General features: G+C 41.3%; 1 protein-coding gene across 1 annotated transcript in view; it reads right to left on the bottom strand.

Annotated features, from left to right (window-relative positions):
* Efcab5 (EF-hand calcium binding domain 5) overlaps positions 1-20,162 on the bottom strand; it is a 102,539-nt gene that overhangs the window by 6,924 nt on the left and 75,453 nt on the right. The window contains exons 19-22 of the mRNA XM_042694418.1: positions 11,852-11,955; positions 9,630-9,883; positions 7,112-7,395; positions 5,811-5,907 (exon numbers count right to left, since the gene is read on the bottom strand). Coding sequence (XP_042550352.1) covers positions 5,811-5,907; positions 7,112-7,395; positions 9,630-9,883; positions 11,852-11,955 — 739 coding nt within the window. The remainder of the gene's footprint in view (positions 1-5,810; positions 5,908-7,111; positions 7,396-9,629; positions 9,884-11,851; positions 11,956-20,162) is intronic.

The following is a 20,162-nucleotide window of genomic DNA, read 5'->3' on the forward strand; positions in this document are numbered from 1 at the left end:
AGGCTGTCATTCTTAAATATAAACCCCTACAGGTGACAAGACATCTAAGAAGGAAATAAAACCTCTGAGACACAGAGACCCACATACTAAAACATAAAGGAGGAAGAGAAACGAAAGAGAGAGAAAAGACCAAGAAATAATTACCATCTTAGAAACTAAAATGTTTCGGGGCTGGGAAGGGGTGGCTCAGTGGTAGAGCTCTTGCCTTGCATGCATGAAGCCCTGGGTTCGATTCCTCAGCACCACATAAGCAGGAAAAAAAAAAAAGCCGGAAGTGGCACTGTGGCTCATGTGGTAGAATGCTAGCCTTGAGCTGAAGAGCTGAGGGACAGCGCCCAGGCCCAGAGTTCAGGCCCACGACTGGACACCCCCCCCAAAAAAAAAAAAAAAAAGAAACTAAAATGTGAAGAAAGACAAAGCAAAGAGGGATGGCTGAAAGAATTTCACAAAGGGCAAAAAAGATGAAAAACAGAAAGAATTTTTTCAGTCAAACATAGAGCATTAGATGTGCTAAGCAAGAGTTCTACTAGACAGGAAAAACAAAGATTTTAAAGACTAAATTTAAGAGAGCCATTGAGTTACAAAGATGTGATATGAGCTACCACCAGCCTCTAGGATACATTTGTGTAAATGAGACCCCCAGAGTGAATGCATGCTGGACACATAGCTTGTGAAGCAGGAAAAGATGCAAAGAGCAAGCAGACCAGCTTCAAGCTAACGTATGTAGTATGGGGAATGGAATCCTGGTTAGCTTTTGACCCCACTCATCTCCTTAGGAGAACAGTGTGTGTGTGTGTGTGTGTGTGTGTGTGTGTGTGTGTGTGTGTGTGTGTGTGTGTGTGTGTGTGTGTGTGTGTATAAAACTTAAATTGCACAGCCTTAGGGCTGGAAAGGTGGCTCAGTGGTAGAGTGCTTGCCTTGCATGCATGAAGCCCTGGGTTCTATTCTTCAGCACCACATAAGCAGAAAAAGCCAGAAGTGGCACTGTGGCTCAAGTGGTAGAGCGCTAGCCTTGAGTTGAAGAGCTGAGGGACAACGCCCAGGCCCAGAGTTCAGGCCCCATGACCAACAACAACAACAACAAAATTGCACAGCCTTAAGTAGCAATGTTGATGCTTGAGCTTTACAATTGAAAAACCCCAGTAAGAATCCAGATCAATAGGGGAAAGTAGACCATCTCAAGGCAGCTGACAACCCTGAGGATAAAGGGATGATTCTACAGCTTCTGAAGAGAACTAAAACCAACAAAAAGCCATCATGCATGGAATCGGAAGTCAGAAAGGCTCTAGCCTTCTCAACAGCCACCAGACGTTAAGCATACAAAATTAAACATAGGAAAGCAATTTGACTGCTAAGGTATATAATCAAGAATATCAAGGACATGTGACCACACCAACACTTACAAATAAATGTTCATAGCATAAAAGGAAAAAAACTCTCAGATCCATCAAGGGATAAGTGCCTAAAAATAATGATGTAAATCCACATAGTAGATACAAAGTAAGTTCTTTGCTGTTACTTGTACTTGAGAACTCAAGACCTCATACTCTTTTTTTTGTCGGTCATGGATCTTGAACTCTGGGCTTAGGCGCTGTCCCTCAGGTCTTCAGCTCAAGGCTAGCGCTCTACCACTTGAGCCACAGCGCCACCGGTTTTCTGGTGGTTTATTGGAGATAAGAGTCACACGGACTTTTCTTCCTGGGCTGGCTTTGAACCGCGATCCTCAGATCTCAGCCTCCTGAGTAGCTAGGATTACAGGTGTGAGCCACCGGCGCCTGGCGCCTCATACTCTTACTTGGCTTTTTTGCTTAAGACTGGGGCTCTACCACTTGAGCTCTACTTCCAACCTTTTGCTGGTTAGTTGGAGATAAAAGTCTTTTAAATTTGTCTGCATGTCTTATTTGCGTAATGGAGTGGTGGTGGAGGGTAGCACCCTAGAACTCCATGATGGTGACAGTTGCAATTAGGGAAACCTCTCCTGTAGAAGGTGAACCTTAGACAGGAGTTCATCAGGACTGTGAGTACAGCAGTTCTGCCCTCTGAAGGCAAGGCATCTGTCACTCTAGCAGGACCATGGTGGTATTTGGTTAAGGTAGATGTAGGGGTTTTGTGATAGACAGTGCTTAGCACCAAGGGCTGGCTGTTTTGACATAGGGGGAACCCTGAGTTTTCTGTAGGAGTGGAGGATCTGGGCCACTCCTGCCATGACCATTGTCTGGGATTTTTTTTTACATGCTTGAATTTAGGCCTGAGAAGGTAAAAAAAGGCTCTAGACCTCAGAGTGATTCAATGGCAGCTAGCTCTTCTTACCTATGAGAAGCAACAGTCATCCAAACCTCCTGGGAGGTGGGGGGACATAGAACAAAAATACAGGATGAGGCTGATTGCAGAGGTCCAATGCAGATGGGGAAAACAGATCCCAGCAAGCTGGATCAGACCATAAGGTCTCTGGATAGAAGAGACTATTAGAAGTCTCTAAGGCAGAGTTAACAGGATAGCAGAGTTTTGATATGGGACTGAGTACACAGGTGGCTGGGAATGGTCCCTGGAGTCACAGAATACCCGACAGGGAAGCATGTCAGGATTCAAACTCAGTAACACAGCCAGAGGAAGCCAGGCCTGCTGAGCAAAGCTGCCTTCACAGATCAATAGGCAAGGCACAGCTGCTTGGAGTTCTGCCAAAACAAACAAAAAATGCTCCTTTCTCAAACTAGAGTGAATGTGAGAGGCAGCAGCAGAAAATCTAAGATAATATGGACGTGTTGCCTGCCTTAATTCCATCCTCTTAGTAACATCATTTGTGTGGCTGACTTGGTGGGCTGGACTCTGCTATGTAGTCCAGCAATGCCTCCCCATCCCAGGTCGACCCCACAGACACTACTGGTGTTGTTTTTTCATGGTGGCTAAGGCGTTGAACAGAAACCTTAATTAATTAAAATAAACTTTAATTTATTAAAGCTGCCGGAGAGTCAAACTTTGAGTAACAATAGGTTGTCCTGCTAGAAGATTTTTTTTCTGGCACAAACAGAAAGATATCCCAAAGAGCCCTTTTCCCTTCCCTCATGCTAGAGCTTACAATTTTTTCCCCCCAGAGATGAGGACCTAACTCAGAACCTTGTACTGCCAGGCAATTGTTCTTCTACTGAGCTAAATCCCCAACCCCAGAGCTTACAATTTCTAATGTTAATTGCACCTGAAGGAAGAAAGAAGTGGCATGTGGGTATCCTATGAACTTTCTTGATTGCCCTTAGTGATTGCTTGCAGGTGGTGATAGGGGTGCCTGTGGGGTGATTACTGTGGCTTCTAGCTCATGCTCTGTTAATTGCAGTTATATTTCATGCCATCTGAGGGCACTGTTGGAAAGCAGAAAGGGTGGGGAACATGGACACTTGGGAAGCAAGCTGCTCCTGCTCAGGAATCATCCAGGCTTGTTTAAAGTCTAGACAAACAGAGAAATAGAATTTTGCAGGTTTTCTGAGGCAGAGGGGCAGTATATGACAGAAAGAGGTAGTGTTTTGAGAAAATTGGAGGCAAAGCCTGAAGAAATTCCCTCAAAACTCTGGTACAATGTCACAGAAAGTGCCAAATCTCTCCTGAGCCTAAGGGCAGAGAGCCAATGCCTATAAAGACTGCAAAATGAAGAATAAAGAGACCTGCTCTCAACCTCTGCTCCTATTGACAGAGGGACATGGACATTAGCAGGCACTGATGGCTCATGCCTGTAATCTCAACTGTTCAGGAGGCTGAGATCTGAGGATCTTCCTTTGGAAGCCAACCTAAGCAGACAAATCTTGAGATTCTTTTCTCTGAATAATCAGAAAAAAACTGCAACTGGAAGTGTGGCTTATGTGGTAGAGTGCCAGCCATGAGCAAAGAAAAGCTGACCAAGAATATGAGGCTCTAAGTTCAAACTCCAATATGGGGGAAAGAAAAGAAAAAGGATAACATTACTGCAAGAGGACACATACAAAGAACTCAGACAACAAGGTCTGGCTCTAGGCTGAGAGAGTAGTAGGTTGGTGAGGACCAAAGTGGAGCAGGGATTCAGAGAGGGTATTAATCAGACAAACTGGTCACATGTGATGGCAGAGGTACCTTGAAGTCATAGCAGGGGACTTAATACACTCCCAAAATGAAGAGGAAAAGCAATTAGGTGATGCTGAGCATCACCAGCAGGCCAGGAACACTGATAAAATATTTCCTCTAGATTTCAAGTCCTCAATGATAATTTCATTTTCTTTTTCTTTTCTCCTCCCCCCACCTCCCTTTTTTTGTCGGTCATAGGACTTGAACTCAGGGCCTGGGAGTTCCTGAGCTCTTTGTTCAAAGTTAGTGCTCTACCACTTTAAGCCACAGCACCACTTCCGATTTTCTGGTGGTTAATTGGATATAAGAGTCTTACAGACTTTCCAGCCTAGGCTGGCTTTGAACCATGATTCTCAGATCTCAGCCTCCTGAGTAATTAGGATTACAGGTATGAACCAACCACCAGCACTTGGCTGTATGTTTATAATGTGGCCTATTCTCTGTGGACAAATTGATTATCATCTTTTCTAGCAGGTATGATTGTTGCTCTGAAGCCCTACTGATTCTTCTGTACCCAAATATCTATGTTACAAGTTTATATAGACTAATGGTTTTTTATTTTCGTTGGTTAAAGAAGCTAAAGATAAAAAATAGCCATTTTGCTTAATGTTCAAAGCCTCATTGCAATCCCTGTCTGTTAGGTTATTTTGTTTTGTTTTGTTTTGAGGTGGGTTCTCTCTGGGTTACCCAGTCTGGTCTCAAAGTCTTGAACTCAAGTAATCATTTTTCATCAGTCTTCTGAATAGTTGGGATTATGGGTATGTGCCCACATACTTTTACTTTTTTTTTTCCTTCCAGTACTGGGTTTTGAACTCAGCACCTCCTATCTGATAGGCAGGCACTATACAGCAGAGTCACACTTCTATTCCCTCCTTTCTTTCTTTCTACTGGTTATTTGGGGACAGGGCACATGACACCACATCAAGTCTTGCTAACTTTTTAATTTGGTCTGACCTAGACCATGATCTTCATTTCAGCCTCCCACATAGCTGGGATGACAGGAGTGTGAGCTATTGTGCTTTTTTGCCTCGGCTGGCTCCTAATCACCATCCTCTCAATATCACCCTTCTGAGTAGCTAGGATTACAGGCATGAATCAGTGGTGCTCAGATACTTGACATTTTTAAATTAATAATGCACATGTCATCAATAAATGGAGATTGGATGTACTTTTGGATTTTCATGTATAAAATAGTGTCTTTTGGGGGATTATAGATTGTGTCTCTCCTTTCAGAGAATTTAGAACCATTTCTTTTTTCCTTTCTGTCTCTGTTTTTGTCTCTCTGTATCTGTCTCTGTCTCTATCTGTTTATCTGTCTGTCTGCCTGTCTGCCTGCCTGCCCGCAACCTGTCTGTCTGTCTGTCTGTCTGTCTCTCTCTTTTTCTCTCTCTCTCTGTGCCAGTATTGGGGCTTTAACTCAAGGCTAGCATTCTACCACTTGAGCCACAGCTCTACTTTAGGCTTTTTGGTGGCTAATTGTAACTAAGAGTATCATGAACTTTCCTGCCTGTGTTAGCTTTGAACTATGATCCTCACATCTCAGCCTCCTGGGTAGCTAGGATTACAGTTGTGAGCCACTGGTACTTGGCATATTTCTATTTCCTCCTAAAAGTGAAATGAGCCATTTTCTTTGCTCTAATAAACAATTTATAATTACAGTTGTGTTTTATTGCTGTTGGTATAGATGTAAGTGGAAAGTTACTGTGGCTTAAGTGGAAATTTACCTTTAATGTAATTAGCAATGGTCTCTGAAATGATTTCTTCATCGTTAGAAGTTGGGTCCAAGGTACAAATTTTCTCAACTAAATAGTGGTTAATATACTGTGAGCAAAGAACAAAAGAAAATTTATGGGATCATTAGCAAGTCAAAATATAATGCCCAGTTCACCAGTGTACATAATTTCATTTATATATATTTTTTGTCAGTTGTGGGGCTTAAATTCAGAGCATGAGCGATGTCCCTGAACTCTTTTGCTCAAGGCTGACACTCTACCACTTTGAGCCACAGTGCCACTTCCAGTTTTCTGATGGTTAATTGCACATAAACATCTCTCACACTCTTATCTGCCTGGGTTGGCTTTGAACCACAATCCTCAGATCTCAGCCTCCTAAGTAACTAGGATTATAGGTATGAGCCTCAAGTTCCTGGCTTATATACATTTTTAAAAAGGTAAACTGGGCTGGGAAGGTGGCTCAGTGGTAGAACTCTTGCCTTGCATGCATGAGGCCCTGGGTTCGATTCCTCAGCACCACATAAACAAAAAGAAAAAAGCCGGAAGTGGCGCTGTGGCTCAAGTGGTAGAGCGCTAGCCTTGAGCTGAAGAGCTGAGGGACAGTGTCCAGGCCCAGAGTTCAAGCCTCACGACCGGACCCAAAAAACAACAACAACAACAAAAAAACAAAAAAAAAACACCCAGCACAATAAAATAAAATGTATTTAAAAGGTAAACCCACTCTATAAGGATACAAAGGAGCAAAAGAGGGAATTAATATTATTAAAGTATAATTTATATGGCATATCACAACAAAACTCCCACATTGTACAATTAGTATGCACTAATAAAAATGTGAGGGGAAATAATCTATGGTTTTAGAAAATAAAAAGATGATGGTTACCTTTGGAGTTTGTGGGCTGGTGTATGGAGATTTCTGGGAAAAGGGTACAAAGGAGGGCTTTGGGGATGTCAGTATTTTCTTTTGTGAGGATACTAGGGTTTGAACTCAGGGCAGAGCCACAGCTCCACTTCTGGCTTTTTCATGGTTAATTGGACATCAGAGCCTCATGGGCTTTCTGAGCAGGCTGGCTTTGAATTCTCAGATCTTAGCCTCTTGAGGAGCTAGGATTACAGGTGTGAGGTACTAGTACCCAGATAATATTGTATCTTGATCTAGATATGAAAACATAATGTATTTGTACATTTGTATTTGTACACCTGTAGGTTGTACTATTTATGATTTGCATACCTGAATTTATATAGGTTATTATTCAATAAAAAGAGTAATTTAGAAAATAAAAACCACATACAAATTTACAGGCATCCCAATCTGCGAGGTCCTGTGAAAGCTCCAACTCGGGATGAAAGAATAAGATCACTCCTCTCAGGATGTCTTGTACGATGTTTACCCAGATTTCCCACGTCTGTGCCTTGTCTTGAGGAAGGTTGAACACTAACTGAGATTCATGATCATAGAGTATCAGCGACACAAAGTCCATGGAACCAAGCTGTTGGAGGCATTGCTTCAGCTCCTGCAGCATGATCCGGAAGAACAGAATTCCTGCCCGCTGCACTTCCCCTAATCTTTCCATCTCTGGAATAACAGAATGACATCTCACATTGCTGGTCAATCACATACATTAATTTTCAGAGGATTCTGAGCCTAGTATAATACATATTATTATTTTTTTAGGCAAAAAAAAGATTTTGAACAATCTTAACTTCTCTTGACATGAAAACAAAATAGAAATAGAATTATAACCAATGCTCTTAGGAAGGAGGCTTTGAGAAAAGACAAAAACTTGAATCTTATGTAGTTATATATTTATTTTGTGCGCTGGTCCTGGTGCTTGAATTATTCAGGGCAGAGGCTCTCATCTGGCCTTTTTTAACTTAAGGCTGGTATATCATCATTTGAGTTTACCTCTATTTCTAAAAAGTTGGGTTTCAGAGTTAGGCCTTAGTTTGAACCCATCCTCTCACCTTTATGAGTTTTATTGTCTCTTTGAATATCCTGTCCCTCTAGTGAGTAATCCCTACTTCCTTGGTGGGTTGTGACAATTCAACTGGGTGTTGTATGCAATAGTGCTTAGACTCAGAACATTAATAAATGTTCATTTTTTCACTTCATTTCTTGTCTCTTTATCCTTTCTTCTTTGTCCTTTCTCTTTCTCTTTCTCTCTGTCTCTTTGCTTTCTGTCTGTCTGTGTCTCTCTCATATTGGGGTTTGAACTCAGGGCCTGGGTGCTATCCCTTGGCTTTTTTTCCTCAAGGCTGGTGCTTTACTATTTGAACCACAAGTCTACTTCTGGCTTTTTGGTGATTAATTGGAGATAATCATCTCAGATACTTTCTTGCCTGTGCTAGTATTACAGGTATGGCCATCAGTGCCTGGCTTGCTTGCTTTCTTTTTGCTGAGATGGAATCTTTCTATGTTGACCAGGCTGGTCTTGAAATCCCAAGCCAAGTATTCTTCCTGCTTTAGTTTCCCAAATAGCTATGACTACAGGCTGGTACCACCATGTTGTTTTCTCCTTTATCCCATTCTATATAATGGCTAGAAATTTTGCTACTTAATAATGGTACTTGCATGTTCCTGTAATTCACTTCAGTCGAGTTAAGGGTTTCCATGTATTCTTCCAACCCCCTGCTCTAAGTTGGTATTGTGCTAAGAGTAGCCTTGGGGAGATGGAGCTTCAGGAACTGGGACTTATTTGGTCTTGGCTCTGCTGCTTGCTTGCTATTGAGTCTTGGATAAGGCTCTGTGGGCTTAGCTAAAGCTTTTTCTGTAAAATGTGATGTCCTGATTGCTTATTCCTGTGTAATATTGTAGCAAAAGCACCCAAACTTGGGTTTCAAATTCAGCTTTCACCCCTTGTTCCTTCCTTTCTTTGAGCTTTCTTTCCTCTCCTATTGAATGGGCAAGCAACAATTCACCTAAGGAGGTTATGCCAAGGTCATTTGAAAAGATGTATTGAAAGTGCTTGGGGTTGGAAGTGTGGGTCAGGTGGTAGGGCACCTGCTAGTGAGAAAATTGCCAGATACTGAGTTTTAGTCTTGGTCTCAAAAAGAAAGAAAAGAAAGTGTCAGACACAGAGTTCAAGTTCCAGTCTTGGGGGAAAAAGTGCTTACACATGGTAGGAATTTATTAGTGCTAGTTCTTTCTCTGTGTGTGTATGCACGCGCATGTGTGTGCACACACATGCACACATGAACTCTGGTACTGGGACTTAAACTCATGGCCAGAACACTGTCTCTTAGCTTTTTCACTCAAGGCTAGTGCTCTACCATTTGAGCCACAGCTCCTCTCTGGCTTTATTTTGCTGGTTAATTGGAGAGAAGAATCTTATGGACTTTCCTGCCCAGGCTGGCTTTGACCTGCAATTCTGAGACTACAGCATTCTGAGTAGCTAATAATGTAGACATGAGTTAGTGCTATCTAACCTAATGTTAATTCTATCTTGCCTTTATGAGTTTTTCCAGTTCTAAAACAATATGGCTCTAACCAGGATAAAGTAATTCCCTGCCCTTTGCTGTAGTTTACAGCCCATACTTGTCAGGTTAGACCTGGATAATAGGATTTCTTTCATATGGAAAGATCTATATATGGAAAGAATGCATTTCACAAAATGCATCTTTTAGATACAAGAAGCTACAGCAGTAGAGTGCTTGCTAAGCAATCACAAGACCCCAAGTTTCAAACCCCACTGCTTCCGAAAAAGTAAGCAAATGAAAAAGAAAATACATCCCTCATCCCAGTCAGTCTCTGTGATTTCTCCAGAAACCTATTAAACCCATGAATCCAGACTGTCACCACATTCACAATACCTAAGACGAAGTTTTTCTGTGTGTCTCCAGTTAATTCCTCCAGTAGTTCATAGCAGGCAGCTTGGATCATCTTCGTCATTTTCTGTAGATCTTTATATTCTTGAAAAAATAACATTCTTATCTTGCCGATATTAACATCAAGGGTTCCAAGAGCCTCTCCTGTTTTTTCACGAAGTGGAATTACTATATGTGTTTCTCCACAGGCAGAGGCCAATATAACTTCTGAACTGTCTGTACACTTGAAGAGGAAATCTCTGAAACCAATCCCAAACAAACATCAGGGTATTAAACATCAGGCTGATCACAACATCCCACCCAAACATGTGGAATTATTCTATAGCTTGTGTCCATCTCAGCCCACCAGGCCATATATTGCTGTTTCATTTGTATGGAACACTGCACCCCTTGATTTCCAATGCTTTTATCCCTTAGCTGGGCTCAGCTGGATCAAGCTTTATCTGCTCTTCGTGTGTGTGTGTGTGTGTGTGTGTGTGTGTGTGTGTGTGTGTGTGTGTGTGTGTGTGTGTGTGCTGGTTCTGGGACTTGAACTCAAGGCCTGGGTGCTGTCCCTGAGCTTCTTTTGCTGAAGGTCAGAGTTCTACCACTGGAGCCACAGCTCTACTTCTGGTTGTTATTTTTTTTTAGTTTAGTGGAGTCTCATAGACTTTCCTGCCTGGGCTGGCTTTGAATCTGGAACCTTAGATCTCAGCCTCCTGAATAGCTAGGATTACAGGTGTGAACAACCAGCATCTGCCACTTTGTCTGCCCTTTCCTGACTACTCACTCTAAAGTAATATAACGCAAGTCACTCTGCATTATAAGGCTCTGCTTCACTGTCTCTACCATGTACTTATACTATACCTATATGGAGGTCAAATAAGTATAGTATTGGTGTTCTGTTTGCCCATGTTGGTGGAATGCTAGAATGAATGACTGATGCATGCAATTGGTTAGGTTTCCTAGAAGCAAACCCTGAGGCAAAGATGCAAATAATTGATGGAGGGAGTGCTCTCTGGGGATACCTACGAGGGACAGATGCAAGCAGTGTAGGGAACAAGAGAAGACATGCACAAATGTAATTTCAGTCTAGTTCCAGCTTCATCCCAAGAGGGAGATCACAGAAGTCAATTGTACAAAAAAAAAAAAAAAATCTGAGCCGTGCACCGTGGCTCACAGTGGCTCACGCCTGTAATCCTAGCTACTCAGGAAGCTGAGATCTGTGGATCCCGGCTCAAAGCCAGCCCGAGCAGGAAAGTCGGTGAGACTCTTATCTCCAATAAGCCACTAGAAAACCGGAAGTGGAGCTGTGGCTCAAGCGGTAGAGCGTTCGCCTTGAGCTGAAGAGTACAGGGACAGCGCCCAGGCCCAGAGTTCAAGTCCCCAGGACAGACAAAAAACATCTGTCCTACCTGGAGGCAAGGAAGAGTCTCTTACATGCTGGCATTAGTCAGTGTTTTGCTCTACACTGTTTTGGATGTGGGTAGTGATTTGGGGTAGTGGGAGAGTGTTGAGATAACTCTTAGGTACCTACTGGGAAGAGGATCCATCACTCAAGGGTACTCTAGAGAAAGTTACACTGTGAGGAGTTGTTACCTGCAGCAGTACCTACAACAGCCAGCAAGAAAAAAAAAGGCATGTTGGGGATCTGGGCAGAGCATCATCAGCATCTGCTTCAGTGAGAGACAGGTTTTCATGGAACTGATTCTCTAGTTAGAGTTGTTCTGTAGCACCTTTATGCTAGTGATTATAATATATGAGTTATTAAACCTCATAGGATTAGCCAGATTCTGGTGGCTCATTCCTATAATCCTAACTACTCAGGAGGCTGAGATCTGAGATCAAGATTCAAAGGCAGGAAAGTCAATGAGAATCTTGCCTCCACTAAACTACCATGAAACTGGAAGTAGAGCTGTGGCTCAAGTGGTAGAGTGCTAACCTTGAGCAAAAAAAGTTAAGGGACAGTACCCTAGCCCTGAGTTCAAGCCCCAGGACTGGCACAAATGAAAACAAATCCTTCTAGGATGCAAGCAAAGTGACTAAATTTTTTCTGCGTGTTAACTAAAAAATAATAAATAAGATTTTAGAATGAATACTTAGTGTATAATTAGCAAAGAATTAGTATACTACTAAGAGGTAGTATACTAATAAGAGTTATGTCTTTCAGATCTATCTCGTCCTGGGGGATGTGTTCTGAAGTCAGACAAAACAGACATATCTCATACCTGAAGATGCAGGCTTTCCTGGAGATGGTAGGGGGCCTCGTGTGGATTTCTGTTAGACCCTTGTATGGTACAACCATCATGTTGCGTAAAACATAGCCTGCCTCCTGAAAAGAAGAAGAGATTTCATTTGAGAAGGGTAGTCAGAAATCATATTCTCACTGAAGCTTTTTAGGACAGAGAATAAAACTAAGAAAGTTTAGATGTCCTTCAGCTTTAAGAACAGTTACATTGTACACATTCACTACCATTCAGGAACAAGATGTTCCATAGGAAAACATTTTTAAGAGAATTTGATTTTAATGTACAAACATTTTTTAAAATAATTGTGAAAACTGTGGGTATTGATTGCATTTCTGATGTTAAAAGTGCATGCATGGATCATCCATGTAATCCTGTCTATGTGTGAGATGGGGCTTGGGAAGATCATGGTTCAAGGCCACTCCAACCAAAAAATCCACAAGACTCCAGCTCATGGAAGAATCTAGGCATGGTGGCATGCTCAGTTATGGTAATGCCTAAAATAGATGTACCTTGGTGCATATCCAGGAGCAGCAAAAAGTGAGCTAGAGGTATAACTCAGGGGTAAAGCACTTGCCCAGCAAGCAAAAAGCACTGAGTTCAAACCTCTGTACTTGGAGGGAAAAGAAAAGTGCATTGTAGAACGTTCAGAAAATATAGAAAAGCCCATAAAAATTAATATAGTTTCCAGTGATGGCTCTGTCCTCATCACTGCACCCAAACTGTTCTTTATTTACTACACAAAATAATGTGTCATTGTATATAATTGTGCTTTGATCATACCAAAACTTTTCTAGTCAAGCTTATGTTCTTTCATTTTCTTTTTCTTTTTTTCTTTTTTTTGGTCGGTCATGGGGCTTGAGCTCTTCAGCTCAAGGCGAGTGCTCTACCACTTGAGCCACAGCACCACTTCCGGTTTTCTGGTGGAATTGGAGATAATTGGAGTCTCATAGACTTTTCTGCTGGCTTTGAATCATGATCCTCAGATCTCAGCCTCCTGAGTAGCTAGGATTACAGGCGTGAGCCACTGGCACCCGGCTATGTTCTTTCATTTTCAAATTCGTTAGTTAATACCCAGTCTTCATCATCTGCTTCTTGGCAACGATTCAGGGAACAATTATTTTTCTTGACTTGAATATTGGACAACACTTTCTTGTAATTTTCCTCCTACCCCACTAAACATTTCTCATTCTCCTTGTCTCTTCTGTGTGTGTGTATACCAGTTCTGGGGCTTGAACAAAAGGCCTCACACACTCTCACTTGTTTTTTTTTCCTGCTTAAAGCTGGTGCTCTACAACTTTAGCCACACCTCCTATGTCCAGCTTTTTGGTAGCTAGTTAGAGTTAAGACTCACAGACTTTCCTGCATGGCTGTCTTTGAATCATGATCCTCAGATTTCAGCCTCCTGACTTAACTAGGATTATAAGCATGAGTTACCAGATCAATATGGTTTTAGTAGAGATTAGTTTATTTATAAGAAAACAATATTAAGGTGGGCTTTGATGGCTCCTGCTTGTAATCATGGCTACTCAGGAGGCTGAGATCTGAGGATTGAGGTTTAAAGCCAGCCAGGAGAAGGAAAGTCTGAAATTCTTTTCTTTTTTGGGGGGGAGGGCGGGTCTGGTTGTGGGGCCTGAATTCTAGGCCTGGGTGCTGTCCCTCAGCTCTTCAGCTCAAGGCTAGCGCTCTAGCACTTGAGCCACAGTGCCACTTCTGGCTTTTTTCTTTTTGCTTATGTGGTGCTGAGGAATTGAACCCAGTGCCTCATGCATGCAAGGCAAGCGCTCTACCACTGAGCCACCTTCCCAGTCCTGAAACTCTTATCTCCACTAAACTACAAAAAAATAAAATAAAATAAAGCCAGAAGTAGAGTTGTGGCTCAAGTGGTAGAGTGCAATCTTTGACCAAAAGTAGCTCAGGGACAGTGCCCAGGCCCTGAGTTCAAGCCTCAGGTAGGCATAAAAAAAAAAAACAGTATTAATACATTTAATAAACTGGTGTTGGCGGCTCATACCTGTTAATCCTAGCTACTCAAGAGGCTGAGATCTGAGGATATGGGTTCAAAGCCAACCCAGAGAGGAAAGTCTGTGAGATTCTTATCTGCAATTAACCACCAGAAAACAAGAAGCAGAGCTGTGGTTCAAAGTGGTAAAGGGCTAGCCTTGAATGAAAGAGCTCAAGGAAAAGTGCCCAGTCCCTGAGTTCAAGTTCTACAACCAACAACAATGACAAAAAGTACAATCTATAAAAATATTACACCTAACTATAGCAAAAACAAATTTAATTAGGAAAGGTAAAGTGGATTTTTTATAAGTTCTTTAAAAAAAGAGTAACTACTGAAATCAAAGAGAAACTATGACATTAGGCTCCGTATGCTGTCATACGCTGAATGGTGCCTGGAAAATGAACAATAGCTGTGTAAAGTGAAACTTTCTCTTGTCTCCATGATCTTAAATGTGCTAAATGAAGATGTCTTAGTCTGATGTGTGTTATACCAAAACAGAATACCATATACTGGGTAATTTATTTGTTTGTTTGTTTTTGTTGGTTGTGGGGCCTGAACTCTGGGTCTGGGCGCTGTCCCCCAGCTCTTCAGCTGTAGACCAGTGTTCTACCACTTGAGCCTCAGGCCCACTTCCAGCTTTTTCTGCTTATGTGGTGTTGAGGAATCGAACCGAGGGCCTCATGCATGCAAGGCAAGCACTCTACCACTGAGCCACCTTCCCAGCTCCTATACTGAGTAATTTATAAAAAGAAGTTGCTCTTTCAAAAAGTTCTGGGAACTGAGAAGTGTAACATCAAGAGGCTGGCCCCTGACATAGACCCTCTAGCTACATCATCTCATAGTGGAAGATGGAAAGGAGGAAAGGAATTGGGGTCAAACTTGTGACCTCAGCCCTTTCATATTCTGCATTAATCCATTTATGAGAGTAAAGCCTCACAATCTCCTACTAGGTACCACCTCCCTGCATTGCTACATTAAGGATTAAATTTTGAATATACCTTTTTCTTTTTGTTTTTTAGGGAATATATTCTAACCACAGCCCTGGAATAAATGGCATTTGGGCTTCTAGTTTCTTTCTGATTTTCTTTATTTTTTCTTTGTTATTTGGTATACATATACTAGCCTGAAAAATTGTTTTTGAAAATATATTTAAAAAGTAAAGTCTTGTGCTAGTTGTGTATCTCAGCCTAAACCATTAGCCAACTCCAAATAATTCCTTCCTGTTTATCCCCTCTAAAATTTTATACATCTACCACTCTGAATTTTAAACCAGAAACAGAATATAGAAATAAGGGCCTCGGGCTAGGAAAGTGGCTCAGTGGTAGAGCGCTTGCCTTGCATGCATGAGGCCCTGGGTTCGATTCCTCAGCACCACATAAGCAAAAAGAAAAAAGCCAGAAGTGGCGCTGTGGGTAGAGCGCTAGCCTTGAGCTGAAGAACTGAGGGACAGCGCCCAGGCCCAGAGTTCAGGCCCCATGACGGGACCCCCCCCCCCCCAATAAAAAGAAATACGGGGCTCATAATATACCTAAAAATAAGCTTGTTTTTCATTGTACTTTAGTTAGACCAAACATCTATAAATTCATCAAGCCCTTCATTGATTATTCAATAATGAGATAAACACTCTTTGTTGAATCTTTCTGAGAAAAAGCTGTCATCATATTTCCACCTTCATTTACTATGTTGGGAAGTTTCTTACAGTTATTTTAATTTATAGATAATTTTGGGAAAACATATTTTTCAAAAGCAGCCTTCTTGTAAAAAATGTCATAAGATTTTTTATATAAAAAAATCATCTTCAGGCTAAGGTTGTAGTTCAATGGTACATACAGCACTTGCCTAGCACGTGTAAGCCCTGAGTTAAAGCTCTACCTCCACAAGAAAATGAACAAAGTAAATATATGTGCCTTAATAAATTTTTTTTTTTTTTTGTCGGTCATGGGGCTTGAACTCTGGGCCTGGGCGCTGTCCCTCAGCTCTTCAGCTCAAGGTGAGCACTCTACCACTTGAGCTACAGCGCCACTTCCAGTTTTCTGGTGGCTTATTGGAGATAGGAGTCTCACAGTTTCTCCTGCCCGGGCTGGCTTTGAACCATGATCCTCAGATCTCAGCCTCCTGAGTAGCTAGGATTACAGGCATGAGCCACCAGCGCCCAGCTTCCTTAATAAAATTTTATAGTTTGCTTCGTAGAGGGTCTAAAGTGATAGAATAATGTGGAAAGAATGTTCTGGACAGAGTAATGGCATTTTTGAAGTGCCCAAGTTAGCTTTGTATTATGGATGGTTGGAAGTGAAACATTAACGATAGTATTGACTTTTTTTTTCTCTCAATAGTTTCTCCATTTCAAGCAGAAAATCTGTAGAAAACAATGCAATAAGGTAAAACAGAAATCATTTCCTAGCCTTTGATTTTTTTTGCAAGTACTACCATAATTTTTTGTCTTTTTCTCACTTATTTTAACATACAAATGCATACACTGAAGTTCAACTGTAAGAATGAGTTTGACATGCCATTAATCCATAAAGGTCAAAACAATTATTCAATTTTACTTGTATTTCTACTTAGGTAAATAACAGTTCCACGCATTTACAAAAGATACTCCAGAAAAAAAAACAGTATTTATTATTGTCACTTAATTTCTTTTTATAACAATTTTTATTGTGATTAAGTGATTACATAAATTTCACAAATTTCACAGTATTGTGGGATAGTGATTCTTAGTTAAAGTCACAAACACATTCTAAACTTCATAGGGCAAATTGTCTTTATTGTGCTCTATAAAGTTTATGGTTCTATGAGCTTTGGCAATACAGCTATTTCTTCCACATCGGGTGATATGTACATTTCTTTCCTTTTGCTTAGTGTCAGCTGTTCCCTCTTTCCTTGTCATTCCCTCCCTCCCATTGCTGTTTACTTTGTTGTATCTCCTTACGTTTTGGATTTAACATCCACTTATCAGGGAGACCATGTGCATTTGTCTCTTTGCTCCTGGCTTACCTCCCTCAACATGATTTTTTCTAGTTCCATCCATTTCCCTGTGAATGCCATTATTTTGTCCTTTCTAATGGCTGCATAATATTCCATTGTACATAGGTACCACAATTTTTGGATCCATTCATCTGTGGTGGGGCATCTGGGTTGTTTCTATATCTTAGCTATTGTAAACAGTGCTGCAAAGAACATGGAGATACATGTGTCCTTTTATCCTGGTTCCTGTTCAGGATAGATGCCTAGGAGTGGTATGAATGGGTCATAGGGGAGGTCTGTATTTAGCTTTCTGAGGACCCTCCACTTTCTGAGGACCACTTTCCACATTGGTTGTATAAGTGTACATTCCCACCAGCAGTGTAATAGGGTTCCTCTTTCTCCACATCCCCTCCAGCATTTGTTGTTGGCTGAATTTAGGATGTGGGCCATTCTGACTGGGGTAAGGTGGTATCTCAGGGTTGTCTTTATTAGCATTTCCTTTACAACCAGGGATGGTGAACATTTCCTCATGTGTTTCATTGCCATTTTTGTATCTTCTTCTGAGAAGTCTCTTTAGTTCCCTTGCCCATTTAGTAATTGGTTTGTTAGGTTTGGGAGGGATTCATTTCTTGAGTTCCTTGTATATACTGGGTATTAGCCCCTTATCTGATATATTGTTGGTAAATATTTTTTCCCAGTTAGTTGGCTGTCTTTCTAGTTTGGTTGCTATGTCTTTAGCTGTACAGAAACTTTTTATTTTAAGGTAGTCCCATTTGTCGAGTCTCTCCAATTTGTTGTGACCCTGGAACTCTGTTCAGGAAGTTCCTGCCTATGCTATAAGTTCAAGTGTCTCTTCTACTCTGTCTTGTAGTAGTTTCATAGTATCAGGTTTGATGTTAAGGTCTTTAATCCATTTTGAGTTGATGCTGGTGCATAGTGACAGGCTGGGGTCCACTTTTAGTTTTCTGTTTATGGCTGCCCAGTTTTCCCAGCACTAGTAGTTGAAGAGGCTGTGTTTCTTCCATTGTATGTCTTTGGCTCCTTTGTCAAATATCAGCTGACTATAAGCATGTGGTTTTATTTCTGGATCTTCTATTCTATTCCATTGGTCTTTGGGTCTGCTTATGCCAGTACCTGTCTTTGTTATTATGGTTCTATAGTAGAGTTTGAAGTCCGGCATCGAGATCCCTCCCATGTATTTTGCCTAGAATTGTCTTGGCTACTCTAGGTCTTTTGTTGTTCTATATGAATTTTTGGACTGTTTTCTGTATTTCAGTGATGAATGTCATTGGGATTTTAATAGGAATTGCATTGAATTTTTATGTCAATTTTGGCAGCATGGCCATTTTCACTATATTAAGTCTGCCTATCCAAGAACATGGAAGGTCTTTCCATTTCCTGGTGTCCTCTATAATTTCTTTCTTTAAGTTTTTATAGTTTTCATTAATTGTACTTTTACATCTTTGGTTAGGTTAATTCCTAAATATTTCATTTTTTGAGGTTATTGTTTTTATTTTGGGGGTCCAGTCGTGGGCCTGAACTCTGGGCCTGGACGCTGTCCCTCAGCTCTTCAGCTCAAGGCTAGCGCTCTACTACTTGAGCCACAGCGCCACTTCTGGCTTTTTTCTTTTTTCTTATGTGGTGCTGAGGAATCGAACCCAGGGCCTCATGAATGCAAGGAAAGTGCTCTACCACTGAGCCACCTTCCCAGCCCTTTTTGAGGTTATTGTGAATGGGATTGTTTCCTTGATTTCCCTTTCTGCTTGTGCATTGTTGGTGTACAAAATGGTGACTGATTTTTTATTTTTGGTCCAGTCATGGGGCCTGAACTCTGGGCCTGGGCACTGTCCCTCAGCTCTTCAGTTCAAGGCTAGCACTCTACCACTTGAGCCACAGTGCCCCTTCCGGCTTTTTTCTTTTTGCTTATGTGGTGCTGAGGAATCAAACCCAGGGCCTCATGCATGCAAGGTAAGCGCTCTACCACTGAGCCACCTTCCCAGCCCCATGGTGACTGATTTTTGTGGGTTAATTTTGTATCCTGCTACTTTGCTGAAGTGGTTTATAAGTTCTTTTTTTAATTTTTTTATTGTGAAAATACTGTACAGAGGGGTTACAATTACATGAGCAAGATAATGAGTACATTTCTTATCAAGCATTGTAGCCTCCTCCTTTGTTTCCCCTTCCCATCCCATCCTCCCTTCACCCCTGGTTTATAAATTCTAAGAGTTTGGGAGTAGAGTTTTTGGGATCATGGAAGTATAGTATCATGTCATCTGCAAAAAGGGATAGTTTTAACTTCTTCCTTCACTATGCAGATCCCTTTAATGTATTTTTCTTGCCTTATTGCTCTGGCTAAGGATTCTAGAACTATATTGAAGAGGAGTGGTGAGAATGGGCATCCTTGCCTTGTTCCTGATTTTAGGAGAATTGGTTGTAGTTGTTCCCCATTAAGTATAATATTGGCTATTGGTCTGTCATATATGGCTTTTCTTGTTTTAAGGAATGTTCCTTCTATTCCTAGTTTCTCCAGGGCTTTTAACATGAATGAATGTTGTATCTTATCAAAAGCCTTTTAGCCTTTGATTTTTGTGTTTTCAAAAGTCACATATGAAAATAAAATCATATATGACTTAAGATACCAAACCACTGTCCCTCTTGATACCTCAGGGAAATAAAAAACCTAAAGTCTCTTTTGTGGAGAGATGGGACTTGTGCTCTCATCAGCTTTCTTACCCACAGCCAGTGTTCTACCACTTGAGCCACATCTCTAGTATGGCATTTACTGGTTAATTGGAGATGGAGTCTTGCAGACTTTCTATCTAAGCTGGCTTTCAACTATGCTTTTGTGTGTGCGCGTGTGCACAGATGTACGCACACATGCCACTGCTAGGGCTTGAACTCAGGACAAGGGTGCTATCCCTTAGCTTTTTCACTCAAGATTGGCATGCTATCATTTGAGCTACAGCTCCACCTCCAGCATTTTGGTGGTTAATTGGAGATAAGAATCTCAAAGACTTCCTGCTCAGGCTTGCTTTGAACTGTAATTCTCAGATATCAGCCTACTGAGTAGATAGGTGTGAGCCACTAATGCCCAAGAAAGACTAAAGTCTTGATTTCCTTTCTAACTATTAGCTGGACTGCTCTTCACTCCTAGAAACCTTGAGTCTTTATACATAGCCTCATGCATCTCAGAGAAGGCCATGAGAAGTCAACTCTTTCTAATTTCGCAATCTCTGTGACCCTTCTCTTTCTGTTTTCCAGAGACCACAGCTAAAGAAGGGTCTCTGCTTCTATGAGTCCACATGATTACATTGGGCTCAT

This window comes from Dipodomys spectabilis, unplaced genomic scaffold, assembly GCF_019054845.1.
Source record: "Dipodomys spectabilis isolate Male_0828 unplaced genomic scaffold, ASM1905484v1 ptg000004l, whole genome shotgun sequence".
NCBI classification, from domain to species: Eukaryota; Metazoa; Chordata; class Mammalia; order Rodentia; family Heteromyidae; genus Dipodomys; species Dipodomys spectabilis.